At 34.7% G+C, this 21,548-nt stretch overlaps 1 protein-coding gene across 1 annotated transcript in view; it reads right to left on the bottom strand.

Annotated features, from left to right (window-relative positions):
* AK9 (adenylate kinase 9) overlaps positions 1 to 21,548 on the bottom strand; it is a gene marked incomplete at its 5' end in the record, with an annotated part of 78,728 nt that overhangs the window by 41,646 nt on the left and 15,534 nt on the right. The window contains 10 exons of the mRNA XM_082480732.1: positions 5,028 to 5,092; positions 5,526 to 5,640; positions 9,492 to 9,648; positions 10,310 to 10,443; positions 12,136 to 12,255; positions 15,014 to 15,158; positions 15,595 to 15,775; positions 15,856 to 15,995; positions 17,949 to 18,047; positions 19,503 to 19,577. Coding sequence (XP_082336858.1) covers positions 5,028 to 5,092; positions 5,526 to 5,640; positions 9,492 to 9,648; positions 10,310 to 10,443; positions 12,136 to 12,255; positions 15,014 to 15,158; positions 15,595 to 15,775; positions 15,856 to 15,995; positions 17,949 to 18,047; positions 19,503 to 19,577 — 1,231 coding nt within the window. The remainder of the gene's footprint in view (positions 1 to 5,027; positions 5,093 to 5,525; positions 5,641 to 9,491; positions 9,649 to 10,309; positions 10,444 to 12,135; positions 12,256 to 15,013; positions 15,159 to 15,594; positions 15,776 to 15,855; positions 15,996 to 17,948; positions 18,048 to 19,502; positions 19,578 to 21,548) is intronic.

The following is a 21,548-nucleotide window of genomic DNA, read 5'->3' as shown; positions in this document are numbered from 1 at the left end:
TGTTTTACAGAACAGCTTCTATTGGGCAAAAGTGCTTCTGACTTGAAGAAGAGCTTGTGCACCTGAAAGCTGGTGTAATTTTCCCAACTATATCAGTTGTTCAATAAAGTATATAACTTTTTCCTACAAGCCTTGTTTTGCTTATGTCCTAAGACCATTGTTAGAGTAATAAGACACCACTAGTACTTCTCAACATATTATGATTACCCAAAACTCAAATCATATTAAACAAGCGTGTACTTTAAAATCTGAAATTATGGCATTTGTTTTCATGTATATCTCTTTTTTGGCAAAGAAACCACAAACGACATGAAAAACAGGTTGGAAACATTGAATCTCTGATTTATGCAGAATCAGGAAACTTCATCTCGTAAAAAAGCATCATCTTCTTATATGGTTAGCAGATGAAAATCCACAACTTTTAGCATGTGTCAAACTGAGAAAATTCTTCACTTATTCTTGTCCTTTATTTCCTTTTGTTATATACAGGAATGCAGTCAAGCAAAATGAGTTTTGATGCTCTGTAATAAATAAATCAGGAGTCTGTAATATACACAAAGGGAAAAATGACATGCAGAAAAATATGCAAAATGGAAGATGCTTTGTTAAGGCTGTCAACATGCAAATTCTCACATGAATACATAACTTAATCACAGACAGTCCTAGAGACTTCAAGGAAAATAGCTATAGCACAGAAGCTAAGCATGTCTAAATTTTTACAGTGTGTTTAAACATTTTAGAGATTTCATTTACAAGACTGGTGCTGGATAGGGTCAAGGAAGATAGATGCACAGACATTAAACAAAGTAAATTAAGATGTCCTTTTTCTTATAGATGTTCAGAAAGTGATAAGAGCTTTCAGAGAGGCTGCTAGCTCTATCATAGGTTTTCTTTTTTTTCTGCAAAGGAATGCATAGCTGTACTAAAGCAATACCCCTTAGCCTTTGTTTCTCTGAATGAGAGACTAGAAGAATTTAGAAGTGAAGGTATTTGGGATCTAATTGAGAAAGTTGTTTACAACCTTTCTCTTTCAATTTCTGAAATGTCTCTACCTAAAATGCTGTGATTACAGGAATTATAATTATCATATCTGACTTATGAAGGAGGGCAGAAAGTGGCTTTGAAGATCACGGAACTTTGCTCAAAGACTGAACGAACTGTGAAGTTAATATCACTACAGCTTGCTTTGAAGTTTGTTGTACAAGTAATTTGCTATCCCTTGTCTGCAGATTAATAAGATGTCCTTGTTCAAATTCTCTCACTGAAAAGCTTCCAGTTAGAGGCAGAAAAAAAAAACAAAACAACAAATCAGGATGCAAGCCAGCCAAGAAAACAAAGGAAATATATTGAGAGGCTGTAGGGCTAAGCACACATCAACTATCTGGTAAATGTTATAATTGATTCCAAAAAGCATTTATCTTCAAAGACTAAAGAGGAAATATCCTAACATGTACAGGTTTTATTATTATTCTATTTATTTTTTGTTGTCGTTTAAAATATCTTACTGAATTTAACACTGATAAAAATAAAAAAGCAAGAACATAAAATAAAACCTAAAGAGATGGGTATTGATTCAACCCTCCACCATTTGTAATATGAGAAAGGGGGGGATTGGGATCAATATTAAAGAGGTTATAACAAATATTGATATTAACAGTGGTGAAGGACAAGCACAGGAGGCAACAGCTGGAATTATCAGCTCCAGCTACCCATTGATTTCTTGCAAGAGCTTCTGCCTAAATTGCAAGAGTAGCAGAAGAGGTATCAGTGAAGATAGGGTTGTACTAACACACCATCCTGAGCTACAGTGACTGAGGCATAGGCATACATGTGCTTCAGTCGAGTCTGCTATATGAAGGGGGTAATCTCTGGCAGAAAAGCAGGGCTGACAAATAAAGTACAGAACATAAAGTCTTAAACCATGACAACTGTTTGCTTCAGTGGATAAGATCAATTGTATGTGATATTTTATTGCTGAAACGTGGCAGGAAAGAAATATGCCAAGTTTTACCTCAGGAAGATTGGAACGAATCCACAGATCTACCTGAAGCTGTATAACTCTTCTATGATACCTGAAATATATTCTCATGAAGTCATATAGCTGTCTCCTAGTATAAATAAATCCATACACATGCAAAGCTGCTGCAAAAATGCTTAAATGCAGTAAGAAATTCCTGAAAATAATTTAAGCTCAGAACAATTGTGTCAAGGGACATTAAAAAAGATGTGGGGCTCTAATTTTCAGCTAGACACTACAGGCAAGAGTTACTACATAAATTGTTTTGTGTAGCTTCAACAGACATATTCAGCATTGAACTTAGCTTCCTAACTCACTTAAATACATTTGTTAAATTTACCCAAAGTGTCCTTCTCTATTTGCTTTCACTCTCATTAAGACACATGTAAGTACCTTACTCGTTAGTGGAACAATTTTTTCCTTTTAAACACAAATGATGTTATAAATTTGAATATGTTTAGTCCTGAAGCAATCCCAGTTACTTCAATTTCCCGCTGAGGTTACAAAAATTGCAATTATTGAAATGCACATTTATTTATATGAGACATCAAAAGAGCATGATTGGGGCAGTGCGGTATTTTTTTGAGTTTTCATTTTTATACCATAACTGCTATATAAAACTCCCCGAGGCTGTGAACATATAATTAATTTTATTTTTGTAAAGACGTGTCACATGGGAGAAAAGCTGCAGTCAATGTGCTGATGGTACTACATGTGAAATAAAACAGATGTCAGGCTAAGAGCAGCATGACTCAAGTGTTTCGGTGAGTCAGTATTTGATTATTGAAATCAAATGTAGGTGTAGGAAAAGGAAAACATTATTTTCTCTGAACAAGGACTTATCACGTGTTAAGAGCACAAGTGTGTATATATTATTACTTCTATCATTAATAATTGTTGTTTTGATGTACTCAGACCAAAATGAGTTAGATATTCAAAACTAAGATGAACTTTGAACTTTGACAGAGATGAAAGAGTATCTGTGTAGAACCCTTTATATTTAATACTTTAGAATTCATTCACTTTGAAAAGTGCTATATGTTTTATCAGAAACTATAAAAAGTTATATATAGGATTTTTTAAAAGTTTATATGTAATTTAATGAACACTACAAAGCTAGATTATTTTTTCAGAGTAGGTGAAATGTTACCTAATTAAAAATTAAAAGCATGTTATCATATTCAGTCTATCTTATACTACCTTTATGACTTAGACCTTATTATATATAAGTAAAATAAACACCAGACTACATAATGAAAAAATGAGCACGAGACATATTGACAATACAGAACTTAAGATTGGTCATCATATTTTTCTACAGAAAACTATGTTATGTTTGAAAGGAAGACAGTAATGGCAGTCTAGGCCCCCACTACTGAGAGAAAAAAAAAAGTGAGAATGCATGCACTTCAATTTTTAATTTCATCTCCAAGCCTTAGCTGATCATTTAGGCTATGATGGAGAAACCTTGAGGTCCCACAGCAGAGGAAGAAAATAAAGTCCCCAACCTTGTTCTTAATGTAGAGACAGATACCCATGCGTGGTACTTCATCTTGACGGCAAATCCAAATCAGACAGCAAGATTCTTCTAAGAAAGTAGGCAGTGATTAAAGAAGGTAAAGAGGGAAGTACAACCCTGCAACTTTTTTGACTGTTGAGGTTTAAAAACATTGAAAAGAACTGGAATTAATTCTAAACCTCAACCCAACTGACAGAATTGTCTGAGGTGCAAAAATCCAGACTATTTGTGACAGTTGGCTTGCCCCTAAAACCCCACTCCTCACAGATTATTCACTCTTGCCCAGGACAATTATGTTTTCATTGCTGGAAACAAAGTATAGCACAGTTCTGATATGAAAGTAGGATCTTTACAGAAAAGTGGCTAAACAAAAATAATATGTGGTTTTGTCAATACATAAAGAAGCAAAGGAAGTCTTTACCCAAAATGCTTTATTAACGTTGTTATTACAGGGGTAACCTGATGTAATACACATAATTCTGTTATTTTTTGTTGTTAAGTTGTTATTAAAGGCTAATCTCCATAAGCACAAAGGAGGAGAGGAAAAATGACATGTGGAGGAGCCCCAATAACCTAAAAAGAACAAATATAACCTTGACTTGGCTCCCCTCAGGGTCATTAAAAGAGGATAATGAAAAATTGTCTGGGTGTGAGATCTATTGAGATGAGTCAACCAGAGACTCTCTCCTTGTCCGAGGGGGATTACTGCCTACAACTTATGAGATTCATTAAGGGATGCCAGGAAAAGCAGTTTGGGATTGTGAGAGACTTATAACATTATTTCTGAGAAGAACCAAAGGGAAGGAGAAGGAGGGATCAAAGTGGATTGGGGAGGAACAAACATGGATAAAAAAGTAAGAAGAGGATGAAAGGGGAAATGGGAATACATGCTCAGATACATTACTGCACGGTCCTGGGGCCATGGAGCTGCTGCAGCCTCACCTCTGCTGGGCTATTGTATTCAGCAATTTATAATATATGTTCCTACCAGATTCAGCAATTCTTAATGCATGTTGAGAGAGCATCTCCTGAAATAATTTCCAATCCCCTTTAATTGCTTCAGGCTGAGCTTCTTGGAGGAAGAGCAGAAAATCAGCCAGTTTTGTGATTTTCTCATTAGCTATTGGCTAACATGTTTTCTAACTTGTGATGGGATACATATTTTTTGATGAGTAGGAGGTTTCAATACAGTTAATAACCCACTTAGAAAACTTTCTAGAGGAGATAAAGAGTCCTGTCCTTTGGATTTATTGAAAATCATAACTGTACTGGCTGATTTAATACACTTCTCTATTCTGTAACAATCGTTAAGAATGACACATAGAAATGAGCGCCTGAATCAGTGAGGAAGCACAGATAGTAATATAATTTTTCTAGATGCTGAATATAAAAAGGAAATCAAAACTGTAAAATCTGCATAAAACTGAAATTGCTAAATTATTTGAAACACATAATTAGGTAAAATAGAAGTCAAATGATACACACTCTCACCTCTCTCCTCAGCAGCCTCTAAAGATTGCTCTTCCTCTGATGTCAGTATTTCTTGCACTTTTCTTCTGTAAGTAAAAGATTATTCATCTTAAGATATATATAAATACTACTGAAGCAAGTTGCAGATATATTAAATGTAAAGGAAAGATGTGGAAATGTACTGTTGGGAATTGAAATATAATTTGGATTGTACAAAATAAAAATCAAATATATTTTATCATCTAAAATGTTACTGTCTATTGCATTAAAAGGCTGGACTAATGAAAGGCTAATGAAAATGCATTTAGTAATTGAATCTTCTGCTATCATATTTACAGATCTAAATGAGATATTCCTCAAAGTTAACACATATTAGATTATTTCCTATACATCATAACTAGTCTTAGTGTACTTTTTTAGTACATTTGTGTTGATAAATGCACTGAAACCTTTAACACAAAGTAAGGCTAGAATTTTCTTGTGCTTATTTTATACATTCATATATTGGGAATATTTTACCTTGCTGCTTCTTCTTCTTCTTTCTTTTCTAATGCTTCATCTGTTAGTCTTTTCAAAATCTTAGAATTAATTTCATCCCTATTTGTTAAGTATGTCCTGCGTAGTATACAGACTCCTGCAGTACAGTTATACAACAGTAATGAGTTCTATGCATCTGTATAAAACTAAAGTTGAGTTAGGAAAATTATTTAATAAATCATAGACAACTTTCTTACTTCTTTTTAAAGCCAAGAAAAGGCACATATACCACTGAAATGTTATTATGCTCTTGCTTTCTAAGTTTTTAGAGCTTTGTTTTCCATTTCAAGCATGTAATAAACTGAGTCTGGGATATGGGAAGGTTATGATGAAGGCTATAAGGGGAGACAGCACTGAAAGGGTTTGTCTTATATTTCTGTATGTCATGCATTACTCTGGTATTTCTTTTGTTTGCATGTGTATGAAGAAAACTATGAAGAAACAAATTAAAAAACATTAAAATAAAAATATAAAGAATGTACATGTCTATACTACTACAGCTGGCTGACAGAAATGAGGAATATGCTGTTCCTACTGACTTATTCCTACTGACTTATTTGCTTTGGCAAATAGATTTATGATGTATGGCTATGTGGCTGAAATCCATTTCCACCAGTGGAGTTATGCCAGTTTAGACTAGTTCAGGGAATAGCTTGCAAAATAATGACTCAAAATGCTGTGAAAATGTTAACTCCACAACTACATTATTATTTAAGGAATAGAAATTAATGGGAATCAAATAAAGAATAAACATGATTGCCCAAATAAAAAAAATAAAAAGAACAAAATGAAACAAAATAGCTAAATTCAAGGAAATATATCCATAAGCAAAAAGCTACACTTTTAGCGAAACATTATAGCAGACGTTATGATCTTGCCTCTTTCAGCTCACTTGATTCATACCTGTTCCTCTGATATCTCACATTATCACTATCATTAACTGACATAAAATGTATTTTTATCTAAATTTGAACTGTGAGAAACACGTTACTCTATTGTTAGGAACATTGGTGTTGATTTGAAGCAGATGATAATTTTGTGTGAACGGTTTATATTTCAAACCAACACTTTCAATTAAATGTGTTTTTGAAAAAGGGTGGGTGAGTGAAGGGAATTTTTTAAAAATGTACTTGGTAAACTCATTTTTAGATAATTCTGTCTCAGTATTCTTCTGCAAAACAGTTGTGAGAGTTTTCAATGGCTTTGCCTGGTGGCCCAGGCATGCACTTTCCCATCTTTGTGTTTTCTTACAGTATTACAAAGAGCAGCAATGCCAAACAGAATTAATTTACTTCATTATTCAGAGTCCAAATGATATTGATCTGAATTGAAGCAGCTTTAATTGTAGAATTATTATATGCAGAATGTCCAGAAGAATCACAATTACTATACTATAACGAAGAATTCTTTCTTCCTTGGGTACTGGCACATGTGCTCCTCACTTAAAGGATTCAATATTGTTTCATCTGATGAAGGATTCCAATATTACTTGATCAAATTGAGCAAGTGACCTATAAGCCTTTAGAATAATGGATAATAAATTAGCAAAGTCCTAAGTGGCTGACATGAGAATATCTGCTACTGGTATTAACCAGAAATAAGCTAGCTTGGTTGAAAGAACAATGTTCTTGTACTGTCCTGTTTTAATGTAGCTGGAAGTCTGTTAAGAAAATCTCTGTGCCAGTATTACATTTCACTTCAATTTGTTATCATAGGCTACAAAAAGTATGACTTGTGTTCAATTTGCACGACTTGTTTCAAGCTAAGACAGTAAAAATATATGCTTTATCATTTAAAGTATGTTAATTGATTTCCTCCCACCAGTGAATGAAACTTTGAAGAAAAATAGTCATTGATTCATATGAAAGCCTGATACAGCTCCAGGGATAAAATTAGGATATAGACTCATTATCAGCTCAAATACATTAAAAATGGGAATGGTGGATTTCAAGCCTGAAATCTACTTGTACATAGGGCCAAATGGGTTGTAATTAAGAAAGCAGTCTTTTTTTGCTATGTGATATAAATACTATAACAGTGTTAGTTCAAACAGAGGTACCATCAAGGTTGTAAGCAGAAAATTTAAGTTTCATGAAGGATCTCTCTAACTTCTAGGAAAGCCTTACACTTGTGCTTTAAAGAATCTGCCACCTATCAGACTACAGAAACAGAAGGTGATTGCGTGGAAGAGATGGCTACCAAAAGTTCAGATTAGAACAAGTAATTCAGAGCTAGGTTTTGAGAACTAGTGGGAATGGCAGAAAGGTGTACATTTGCAGGAAGGAAGCACATAATTTGAATGCCCTAGAGAGATCTTAATTTGAAAGCTTCTGCTATGGACTTACAAGTTCTTCCCTTCCCAAAAGAAAAAACAGGGCAGTTACTAATGACCAGTTTTCAACATGGTTCCCATGAAGAAATATCTGTTGCCAAAGTGTCTGATCTATAATAAAGCCTTTCAGTTATGATGAGACAACCTTTTATTTTGTCCAATTAATTCACTAATTTGTTAAATTCTGAGAAGTGAAGGGAAAGTTAACATAATTCTGAAAGCATCTCTCCCACCTCAGTTCTCTCCCTACAGAAAAGGCTAGAGCTTGACTCCTGAAGTTTGTTATTTAGTACACTGTATTAACATTACATTACTGCATGCCAACTACATGAATAAGGTGCTTTTTGTGGTTTTAAGAAAGGACAATGCATTGTGTCCCAGAAACTAGGTTAATGAGCATTTCAATATGCTTGAAATGTCCAGGAAGGAAAGATGAGGCATGGAAATGCAATTTGTCCTTAAGTTCTTTCTGGAAGTATCTGAGATGAGGTCTTCTTGAATGGTAGGAACAGCAAATATGATTTTCTGACAAACACTGGATCTAGAACTTTCTCATATAAATGTTCAGTCTGTGTTTAGTCTGTATATGAGTTTGAGCCACATTAGAAGACTTTTAATTAAGATGTTTAAGGTGGTGTGAAATTTCACAAAGCTATGTGACTAAGTACTGTAGGTACTGTGGTTGAGTTGTGAGGATGATTAGCAGATCAGATGGCATGCTTATGGAATGCTTTTTTTTTTTTTTTAAATACAAAATCTGTTCCGAGTAAACTGTGTAACCTTTTTTGCTCACATTGATTTTTATATTCAGGGACAAGGGTTTGAAAACCTCTCTGGACTGATTCTAATATCAAGCAGTTACTGAGCTTTCTTAAGTATGAATAGACCTATCATTCCTTTCCTGAAGGGAAGTTTCTACTACTGAAAGACCTTTTGATAATGGACTATTTGAACAGGTGATTTGAACAATGATCAAACATTGGCAGGCAAAACTTTTATCAGTGTATAAATCTGTTCAGTTTTTCATGTCTGGTACCGACTTTCCTTCCTGCTTGAAACAATAAAGTAAAAATCCCTTCCTCTGAATTCATGGGTACTAAGCAATTGTATCAATCTGGATAAGAAGTTGCTCAACATTTTTTGACCCTAGGATGGGGAGCAGGATACACCTGCATACAGGCAGAGAATGTTCATATGTATAATCTGATTTTGCAAGTGGAGAAACCAATGCACAGGCAGGGAAATTTGACTAGGAGCCACACCACAAGCTGGTGGCCAGCCAGACACAGAATACAAAAGTCTGAAACTGTAAGAACGCAGTGGTATTTAATGCTGATTGTAAATAGGAGGAAACTGTAAGTAGGATTATAAATAGGAGGAATTTTCTTTGCTGCTTTTGTAATGCATTCCTGTTTCAATTCTGTGTAATACCCTTAATCTAAGTTGTAAGAAATTTGGGGTACTCTTGTTGATTCTCTGGATTCTTCCGTCTCTAGACCCCTGAAACTTTATAAATGGGACATAACTACTAGTTTTTCTTATCAGTGTGCTTTAAATACAAATATCAACACAGAAAAAAAGAAAAGATTAAGTTTCATTAGTGTGAATTTACTAACCATCTTTTTCTGTATCCTTCAGACAGACAACAGTGTCAGGTAAAAGTCCTTTTTCTGATAAAGCTGACCAGTGATCTACTGACAGAGGGTAGTTATCCACTACCCATCCTCCTTTTTCTGGAGCACCAGGAAACCTGTCTTTGTTCTTCTTCATAAGCTGTTATAAAACGTCAGGTTCAGTAACATAAAAAGACTACGATAGTCTGTGAGCTGTTCAAAAAGACTGCACAATACAAAATGATTTTCTAAATGTTATTATTTTTCCCTATTGTCATTTCAGGTCAATAAAAAGTAAGATGTTTCTAACTTTCTATGTCTGAATGCAATAAAAATATTTTAAACAAAGAGAGATTTATGTCCAGTGTTTTTTTGAGGTTGCCTATAAAGAAATTAGATTCTAGTTTCAATAGTTACAAACCAGTGAACAAATTTAAAACAATTCAAGATTCTCGTATAAACCTTCATATGCTTTCAAACACTTGTATTCAGCTCTTTAACAGTGACTAAGAATATAAGACTAGGGCAAGCCTATATAGTGATACTTTCCTCAGATAATGCTCCCAGCCTTTAACAATTTGTAGCCCAAGTACATTGCAAAACAGAAATAATTTGTATTTATATATGTAGTAGTCCTCAATAGATTTGCCTTTCATGATCTTGCTCAGTCTCTCGTCAATCCTATGTAAGCTTTCAGACTATGTGATATAAGCTAAACCGATCTTTTAAATGGAAAAATTAAGAACATATATTGACAATGTCAAAACTGCTACAGGTTGCCCTTAGAAAAAAAGTGCTTTCCTACATAGTACTTGTTTTACCTCTGCAATAGCTCTTTCCAGTACTTCAGCATATATTTCAGGTGCCAGGGTAACTTCAGAGACTGATGCACTTTTTATGGCTTCTTCTACCATTGCTTGAACTTCTGGGTGGTCAGCAGTTATCTCTGACATTCCTAACAATATAGATTTTTTGAAGTGCTTCACAAAAATTCTGAAATACTTATTTCCTCTGGTGAGGAATAACTGCTAGGCAATTAAATCCAGCTGCTTCATAACTACAGTGCAGTAGTCATTTTAAGCAATATTACACAATCATACTGAGAAAAGACCAAATACCAGTTCTTCTGAATGCAGTTTTAGAGGGTATTTCATAAAGATAAGTTTTAAGATCTTGGTTTTCTCTCTCATTAAAAAAAAACAGACCTCTTTAACTGTACAGTATTTTCTACCAGTAAGTGAAATATTATTTCAATATGAATGGAATTACAGTTGTGTACTAGAACAATCAGGCACCTGCAGCAACTGCAGAAAATTGCTTTGATTTCTCTTTGATTCCTAAATCAAAAGGTTCACCAGATTAATTTAAAAATCAATACAAATCATAGATCAAGCCAGTATATTGTCAAGAAGCCTGCATTCCCTAAGATGCACAAAATGTTCATATTGAATCCATATTTTGTTAGTAATTGCTGACACAACAGACTAATTGTTTAAACATTTTTTAAGCTACACAGAATTAGTTCACAGTTTACATACTAATTTGATAAAGTTTGGTGGAGGACTGTTTTAAGCAACTACAATATCCACTATGTGAAGAGTATAATTTGGAAAAAATGCTGTATTTACTTTCTGTAATTATGCCAAGATTTTTCACTGATTGTGTTGATGCTTTTTACATACACAAATTTATACATTATCAGGTTATTTTTGCCAAGTTACAAGCTCCCTGGGAAAGGGACAATATCTTAGTAAGTGTTTCCATTCTGAAAAAAAAATCAATGCAACCCAAACCTAAACCCAAACAGACTTTACAGTTATCATAGCTAAAGACATAATATTCTGCTTCTCCAGTTCAAGAAATAGATCTTCCTCTAGTGCTGTCTTCAGTATCTTTTGCTGGTATAGAACGTCATAAATTAAAGGAAGAATATAGCTGAAGGAATTTTTTTTTCTTTAAAAAGACAAGGAAATTTGTAAATTTCTCACAATCCACATTTATTTCACTTCCACTTTAGATCCTTATAAATATATTTCATTAATGTCCATTAATTGAATCTACTTAATAGTCTGTCTTCCTTGGTTGAGATGAAAGGTCAGTCTGTTCTGTATGAAAAAAATACTACTATTTGTAAACCATGTCAGGCTTACAGACATATTTAATTTAAGTATATTTCAACAGGTTAATTAAAAGTTACCATACTTTCAAGTCTCTCATATTCAAGTGGAAAAAACTCTCACTCCTGAATTCAGATCCTCTCTTCGCTTATTTTTTTGTTGTGTGACTTAACACCTATTCGCCTTATCTATGAAAAAATTCTGAAACAATTTTATGCTATAAAAAGATACAGAAGTGAAAATACCAAACTTTTCATCAAACACACGCTTTGTTCCTATAAAGGTCAGTGTGAGTTTTTTCCCCTGGGCACTAATGTGGTATTAATGGGTTAATATCTTTCAATGACAAAATTAACCACTTCATTTTAGGTTTCTCAAAACAACAGTACCAGCAGCAAAGAAAAAAAAATTAAAATAGTCTTATAGGTGTAAATGAGGAAAAAAAAAAGATTATCTTTCACTTTTTAATTTGCAAGACACACTGAAGGCATGGAATGACATGCTTAAAATAGCCAAGATTTACTTTTTACCTTTTTGTATGATGGCAGATTTTATTGTACTCCCCTCGTCCAAGTTTATTCCCTCTTTGGTTTTAGTGGTTTCTTCAGAATCATCTGCTTCTTTGACACTACTATCTTCTTGCAGTTCTCCTATAGTTATGAAATCATATTAAATTCATAGAAAACTAGACTGGTAGAAAACCCTTTTATACAAATACTTCACCACAAAATCTATCTGACTAAACCAGCTACATGTCAGCCTGCTTTTCATCTACAGCCTCCCAATCTGTGGAATCCCCCAACATACCTCCTAGGAATCACAAGCACTTTTCCAGCCCTAGTGAAGGCAAGACACAAATGGCTCTCTAGCAGTACCAGTTTTTATATGTCTGTTTCTCCCCTTAAAAGAAGAGATCAGAAATATGACAAAAGCCAGAACAGAGTTAAAAAATACACAAGTCCTGAACACTTCTTCAGTTCAACAGATTTAATACCCTCCCCTATTTTCCCCCCAAACAGAACAATGTGGTTCTTTTTGAACACACAAACAAAATGGGACCCTCTGAGCATGTATATGTTACCTTTTTAGTTTGAATCAGAAGAATATGTTTTATGTGAATCTCCTGATCCTTCCCATGCTTTGGTACACATGGCAAAGCAGTCTTGGAACATGCAAACTAATTGATACCTTCCAAATGCACATTTACTATGCTGAAACCATTATGTGTTAAGCCCATGAGATCACAATACAGCTAGTCTGAAAGTCCTCCATGCATGAAATGGATATTGAGTCCTTAGCACCAACTGCTTCAATCTCCTGACCTACCCTGACAGTAGACAGAGACCCTGCAGACAGTCAGGGGGTCGTTTACCTAGTTAAACTTATCTCAATCTTTTGCATAATTTTTAGTGATTCTCTGTAACTCTCTCAAAAGGCAGAATTTACTGGGTAATTAACTAAATGTTAGGAATAGGAAATACTTTCTGGGACAGTTGGGACAGTTACCTCTAGATCTAGATTCAAGCTTCCAAAAATATTTAATTTCCCCTATGAAGCTTTCTGACTTTCTATGACAATTTATATCCTTCATCTGTTTGTAGTTCTGTTTTGTAATAAAATTGTTTGAGCTCTCCAAGGTTATTAATTAGGATTAAGTTCTCATTAATCCTAATATCATTTCACATACCGTTCCTCAAAAGTATTTACAGAGCCAGGACTCTGGAACATAACACTGTTTAATAGTTCCAATTTTGGTGTCATAGTTCACCATTATTCTTACTGCAACACCAATGGGTTTTGTATTACTGTCAGCTGTTTTGCAGCACCAGAGGAATATACAGGAATGACCTGGACAGGATGGAGAGCTGGGCAGAGAAGAACCTAATGAGGTTCTACAAAAGCAAGTGCAAGGTCCTGCACCTGGGGAGAAAGAATGCAAAGCACCAGTATAGGTTAGGGGCGGACCTGCTGGGAAGTAGCTCTGAGGAGAAGGATCTGGGGGTCCTAGTAGACAGTAAATTATCCATGGTCCAGCAATGTGCCCTTGTTGCCAAAAAGGCCAATGGAATCCTGGGTTGCATAGGGAAGAGTGTGGCCAGTAGATCGAGGGAGGTCATTCTCCCCCTCTACTCGGCACTGGTGAGGCCACAACTGGAATACTGTGTCCAGTTTTGGGCTCCCCAGTTCAAGAGGGACAGGGAACTGCTGGAGCGAGTCCAGCGAAGGGCAACTAAGATGATTAAGGGATTGGAGCATCTCCCTTATGAGGAAAGGCTGAGAGAGCTGGGACTCTTTAGCCTGGAGAAGAGAAGGCTGAGGGGAGACCTTATTATGGCGTACAAGTATCTAAAGGGTGGGTTGAAGGAGGATGGAGCCAGGCTCTTTTCAATGGTTCCCAGTGACAGGACGAGGGGTAATGGGAACAAGTTAGAACACAGGAAGTTCCGCTCAAATACATGGAAAAACTTCTTTACTGTGAGGGTGACAGAGCACTGGCACAGGCTGCCCAGGGAGGTTGTGGAGTCCCCTTCTCTGGAGATTTTCAAGACCCGCCTGGATGCAGTCCTGAGTAATGTGCTCTCGGCAATCCTGCTTTAGCAGGGGAGTTGGACTAGATGATCTCTAGAGGTCCCTTCCAACTCTGAAAATTCCGTGATTCTGTGATACTCATGAGTAAGTCAAATACAGTAATTCCTTGCTTAGTTGAATAAGGCAAAATGGTCTGATTGTCCATTTGAACCATAACTAGAGGTAACTGGAAAGGGCAACTCCAATGGAAAATTTTCATTTAAAAATCAGTAATTTTGAAAAAAACCCACAAAATTTCCCGCAAAAAGAAAATCCAAATTTTGTTTAACAGATATTAAAAGAACATGTTATTTTCACCTTTTCAAAATATTTTCTGAATTCATCAAGCTGCAAAAACCTGGGCAGCTTAAGAAATCTAAATGTGACCAGAGGTGGAAAGTCTTGTGAATGTACCATCTGAGACAGCATACTTGGAAGAATGCTCCAACATGAAAAATCTGTAGATTATGGGTTCACATCAGTCCAGCTGACAAGCTGCTCTCTTGAAGAAAATTTCAATTTTGCAGAGATTTAACTTATCAGAAAGTCATTCAAATGGAAAGTTTCCAACCGGTATCAGTCAGAACTTCTTTCAAAAATTCCTCATAAAACTCTTTCTAACAGACAGCACTCAACTTCAGAGGATTTATATAGAATATCAAAAATACTGAATTCTACTCAGCTATTCCCTTCACTGCATGTTCTTTTAGTTCATATTTAATGCACAACAACCGTAACAACTTCTGTAGTATTTTATAAGTTGAAGTCATAGCAATTGCTTCAGTTAAATAATCTAAAGCAAATAAGATAGCTTCAAAGACCATGGAACACCTTATTCACCTGATTCATTTGACTGTTTTTCTAATTCCAACCTATTTTTTACTGCTGTGATAGCCTTTTCTACTGTATCCCTTCTCAGTTGCTCAATGGTTTCTTCTTGTGATGCTTCCATATGGGGTTGAATGAGTTTGGCCATATCAAGAACCTAGTGAAATGATTTGAAAAAATAAAAATATCACAGAAGAGAAATATAGCATCTGATCCGACTTCTATACAATGAAATGAATTTGGAAAAGCTCTGCAAATTTCAGAAAAAATTACATATAATTCAATTTCAGGGGGCTTACTTTGTGGAAAAAATAATTTCTAATTTGCATTTACATTTAATTACCTTAGATACAGAAGTTATTCATAATATTCTTATGCTAAGACAAAGAACTGACACATAAATATTTGTCTTACATAAGAGGGTAAATAAAAATATTTTAGAAATTAGCTACTGTTATATAAATGAATGTCACTAAATTACTATGTTTCCTCTGTAATTTGTATGTTAATAACCCAACAGGATTAAGAATGTGCTTAACTGATTCCCAAGCCTCAGCTGATACCCTTGTTATACAAGACATTTATAAACCTACCTTTCCTTTATATTTGTGTGCAATTAGGTTACAAATAGTTGTTCTTCCAGAGAATGGAGGGCCAAATACTAGTACTTTACAAGGAGGAAGTGGCATTGGTGGTAACAGGTAAGGCCGTGGATTCAACATAAATGTTTTCAATGCCTCTGGGGATGACAGTACGTACATTTTACCTAGAAAACTTAAAATGGAAAAGAAGCTAATAGATATAGACAGTTATCTTATAAAACAAATAAAAATAAAGTGTCAAATTCTGCTAACCTGACAGCCAAGTCTGGGTTTCCCATTACAATATCACCTTCCTTTAGAGCCACAGGACATGCTTGCCCCCACCTGCTTCTACGCCATCGGTATCTGTGTGCTATTAGTTCGTAAGATGATAGAACCCGGAAAAGTTCATCCTGTTTATTAAAACAGCAATAACAGCATATGTGACTTTTGTCTGAAGCTACATATGACTTGTTCTTAGCCTTTTTTGAAATATTTTGTTGGAAAAGAAGCAAACCTAAAAAGAAACCTACATCACACTTTTTAGAATATTTAAAAAAAATCCATATTTCTGAACTGTGGGACAATTTCAAAGAGAAACTGTTTAGCTTTTCGATTTTATTTAATAAAAATTGTACTTTATAAAGTTCCCGTAGCCTTTATTATTATTTTCAGAAGTTTAAAAAGATAAAGAGGTACAAATCAGCCATTTACTGAAGATGACAGAAAATGGCCAAGATTTCTTCTACAGGTGATGAAGAAAGGACCACGATCTGTGTGGGGGAATAGCAAGGCCAAAATATCTGTCTTAGGTATGCAGAAATGTCATGCGATATAAGTGAGTTTAGTGGACCTTTTACAGATGGTGAATAGTGAGTGAATCCTAAAGTTTATGGTGACTTGAAATTATTCAGATTAAAACAGACAAGTGCTGGCTGTGAAGAACTGAATCTAGGAAGCCAGACACTAAAATAGCAGTTTTACACAGAAAATGCTGAGTTGTCATTGACTGTCACTACTCAGGAATAGTGACATCCAGGAATAGAATACATGCATCCATGAAAACATCTGCTCAGTGCCCAAGAGCAGCCATGAAACCAACCTGAATGTTAGGAATGTTTAGCAAAGACAGAATAGAAGATAAAGGTTTTTTTTTTATTATTGTATAAATCCTGCTGTCATCTTTACTGCTATGTAAATTCTGCTACCCTAATCTCAAAAAGTATACGGTACAATTGGAAAAATTTCAGAAAAAGGTAGTATGACTGATTAATCACATAAAAAGAATTTCATGTAAGAAGAAATAATATTAAGTAGACTGGAACTCTTCAGTCCAGGAACAAGACAGCTGCGTAAGAACAGGACAGAAGTCTGAAATCATGAGCTATTAAAGGGCAGATACAGAGAACAAAACTAGTTACTGACTTTTGCATATCAACACCTAGAGGACACTGAGCTAAAAGGTGGCAGGTTCAACACAAAGGGAAACAATTCTGTATATAATGTCCAGTTAAGCTGCAGAACTCATTGCCCCAAATACTGTGGATGCTAAAAGCTTACACACAGACTAACACAAACACACAGACTAACTAAATAATAAATATAGATGACCTCTGACATTTGTGAATTTATAGATGACCTCTTCACTTGTGAATTTGTCAGGGACTGAGAAAACAGAAAAGTGAAGGGTGGGGTGTTTCTCTGAAAATGTATAGTGGGTTCTCCCAGTTACAGTACCATTCATATAGTCAAAGTTTTGTTTAAGAAATAGGAAAGATGACTGCAAGTGAATATAGGTGAAGACATTTATGCAAAGACTTCTGTTTTTCAGTTTTAAGGGACACAAATTACAATTGTCATGATTCAGAACAATTCAGCACTAACTTGTCATGTTCTATTTAATTACAGAAAATAAAATGTATGTGATTTCAGCTATGCAGGATGGTGCTAAATTTGTATTAGCATGCTGTTTCTTGTTCAGGAAGAGAGTAAAGACTGAGCTAAGATTCAGCTGCTGAGGTTGTTATCCTTTGGCTAAAATTTCTTTATTTTCCTGGAAGGAATTAATTCTTCCTTTATTGCTAAAACAAACTTTTTTTTCCAAAATTTTATTATAATCACCTAACTTTTTTTTTTTAATGACAAACTTTTTTCTTTTCATGCTCTTTTAAGTGGATTTCAGTCCCAGAATTATCAGAAATTCACATTTCTGGAAAATCAAGGCTCAAAAAATGCCTTATTGCATGGTTAAAAAACCTGGTTGCTGTGAAACAAAGATGTTATAAGCTCACAGAAGAAAATAAAAAATATTTTTATAATTATTACAGTTAATCACATTTAATCACATTTTAGAAAAGCACACTTACATTTTCTAGTCCCTCCAGCGTTTCTTCTTGCTGACTTTGAAGTCTAGTTATAGGAGCTCCATTTCGAACACCCAGAGATTGAAGTCGAACTACCAGTGACTGAAGAGAAAATAACTCTTGACTTAGTACTAATCAGAACTGCATATGTGATCCGAAAGGATCCCCAAAGTATCTTTGAAATTGTAACTTATTATTTATATAATGGCTACACATACACTAAGTTTGTAGCTTGGAGTCAAGCTAGTTATTGAGTTGAGATTTAACAAGCTATTTGGTAGATAGAGGCAGTGCAAAATGCTGAACTACAGCCTCTCCTCATTATGTTGTGAATCCCTAGCCTTCTTAAGGAATAGGCTGTGAAGGATTCTTTCCCACCAAGCAGTGGAAGTACTCAGAATAGCTCCAATCTGAAAATGAGGAAAATCTCTTCAGGAGATGAGATTATGCACACTCGGAAGTAATACAGCTTTGCGTAATTTATTTAAAAAGATACTTAAACCAGATGTCTGCCAACGAGAATCAGATGATATTAAGTTTAATTGAAGTATTTGCTGAATGTAATCTTGCTTGAATGCAAGTGTTCTTTAAATGAAAAAGAAAATTTTATCATGTTTAGACAAGATTCATAAGAGGTCTTTGCCTTACTTGTAGGTAAAATGGTTGGAATCATTATACAGCTTGATTGCCTTTACTATAAATCTTTTGTTGCAATGTTCACAAAGAGATCGTAAATGAGGAAATTTTTTTTCTTCCAACTCTGCAAAATTAATGTTTTTTTTTCTCTCCATAGGACTACTCTTGGTAGTAAAGTTAAGCATAAATTTAAATAATACTTACAGAATTGTAATTGATTCAATTTGTTTCATACAACAGAGGGGAAACTGCAGGAGCAGCTTATTCCCTACATTGTCAAAGACAATCTCACTTCATTTTCAACCCCATACATTAGGTTCTGATTTAAAGCAACTCTTATTTCTGAGGCAGAGGATAAGATTATTTATCTCCAAATTTTATCATTGCATTTTTTAATAGGGAGAATGAGTTTCTAAGTTAAGACCTAAAAATCTAGACACAAGCACTCAGCAGAATTGTTAAAAGAATGAAGTGTCTTGTATTACACTGTAAAACAATAACAAAGCTCATAAACATTCTGTTAACTTTTTAGACATCAGAACAAAATAAGCCAATTCTGTAAATACATAATACCAAAAGTGTTTTAAGTTGTCATGTTAATAATGATATTTTATGCTAATCCAGAAAATAAAGAGGTTAAAACCAGATGAATACAATACAAAAAAAAGATATACAAAAAAGAGTTTGTAGCCTGCCTGAAAATATGTAACATATATGTAAGCCTAGGGGTGGTGCAGTGAATCTTATAATTGTTTTAATAGAGCAGCAAAAGTAAGCATTTCAAAGGTCATGTTTTCTAATAGTAATTGAATGAGTTTCATACAGAACTTAAAATTTTGCGAACACATTACTTAAAAAAAAATCCACAGAATTGAGAAATTATTTGCTAGTGGAGGTTAACTAAGTTGGTGCATAGCTTACTACAAAGAGGTCATCTGGTTGCTGATTTCCATCCAGTTCAATAAGATATTGATAATCTTGTTCAGCCATCAAGTCCTGTTTAAGAACAGACATACTCATCAACTGAGTATAGATAACCAGATAATGACATTGAAGGTCATTCTGCTTCTAGACATATCAAAGGTTGGACTCCTGTGGATTTCAGCAAAACCAAGATTCATTGTACTGATGACTTATAAAATCTTCTGGAGGGAAACTTTTAGTTGTTGGTGGATAAATACAAAGAGAATTCCAAAATCAGAATTACAATGGGTTCAGAAAAAAAATTAGATATGCTAGCTCAAATGCGAGACCACTACAAAGTATCTAGTAATAATTTGTGTATGAATTCAACTTCTAGTTGTCTAACTATCTTAATTCTCTGCTGGACAATGGTGACAATGTCAATTAACAGATTTCTTAGCAATACCAGCCATGAGACCAACGTTTTCATTTTGGTCCTGACTTTCAGTTTCTGTAAAATTTGAACAATATATTTGATTTTTCTTATTTTCAATTTCAATTTTCCCATTAGTAAACAAGATACTAGGCTAAATTAGATACCCCATGTCCGTTGTTAATGTCTCTGTCTGAGGATTGAGAACACTCGCTCTGTTCCTGACAGATGTTGCTCTAACCCCAGCTCTGAAGAAGCATAATGTAAGTGACTTTACAGCTTTCTAAGTATTCTATTCCAGTTATGGTCAGAGTTCATTTCCTTGCATCTAGTCTAAGACGTCTATGCTATAAAGTAAATTACTTGTCCTATCTTTGGTAGAAAGAGATAATAACTAATTACTTCTTTCTAATACTCTTCCACAGAGAAGATAACAGTTTGTGTTTCTCTTATATACAATGGTCTTATTAGTACATCCATAATATTTGCTTTTATACAATAGCAGCACATTTATTGACTCAGTTTATGATTAACTAAAACCCCATAGACTGTAGACTGTCTGCAGTACTGAGGTCTAGCCAATTATTTCACGTTGTAGTTGTTCATTAGGTTTCCTCCCTAACTGTAATACTTCACACTTATTTTTACTCAATTTCAGCCTAATAACTTACCAAGAAATCCATCCGTTCTCCAAAGTTCTTTCTATCTAGCTATCCCAGTTCAGTGCAAACTGCACATCTTATAAGCTTTTTTTTTTTTTCAATTTCATCATCTCAACCTCTACCTGGGCCAACGACAGACCCCTATGTTCTTTTACTTAGTGGACCACTAAGTATATTCACTAATACATTCATGATTAGTGAAGCCTAAGTAAGACCTACCAACTAGTGGAACATGTTGAAGGTGTTGAAGCTTGGTGTACATCCTGAAGTAATTTAATCTAAACAACTTTCCATTAGTTTGCTTAAGAGAAATCCATGTGAGACTGTATAATGATTAAAGATATCACATTTTCTGCTTTCCCCTTTGCAGGCTTGTTACTCTAGCAAAGAGCATTATACCAATCTTTACACAATTTTATCTATAGGTTTAGTTAATCCACAGGGAAATTGAAGGGCATAAATAATCAGTAATTGTCAAGGGCACAGCAAACATGAGGCTTTTCCAGTTGCTTGTACCAGGAGATTAAAAAAAAAAGAAAAAAGAATTATTGCTTTGGACCTGTTCTGGGCTTTGTTTTCTTCTTTTGCGGGGGGTGGGGAATATACATAGTAAATCCAACTTTCCTGAACACAACAAGGAAAGAAAAAAAACAATGTCACAGCTGCAGAAATTAAATAGGTGATAAAGCAAACTGATGGGCCAATTATTTCGTATGTAAATCTGCATGCAATGAAGCAGGTAAGAAAGGGAATCTATTGGAGTGGAAGGCAATGGATGCAAAGAGCAGATTTCTCATCAGATTGCATGCTAGAACGGACTCTGGTAATAGCGATGATACACTGGGCTCTTCAAATATTTCACTTCCTAGATTAAGGAAGTGTCTGTGGTGGCAGGTATAGTTTCACTTTGAAAACTCAAAGCAGATTACTTTATCTTCTACTCTACAGAGTACAAACAATACCTGACAA

The sequence above is a fragment of the Vanellus vanellus genome (assembly GCF_965231255.1).
Source record: "Vanellus vanellus genome assembly, chromosome: 3".
Classification (NCBI taxonomy): domain Eukaryota; kingdom Metazoa; phylum Chordata; class Aves; order Charadriiformes; family Charadriidae; genus Vanellus; species Vanellus vanellus.
This window is presented reverse-complemented; position numbering and strand designations above follow the sequence as displayed.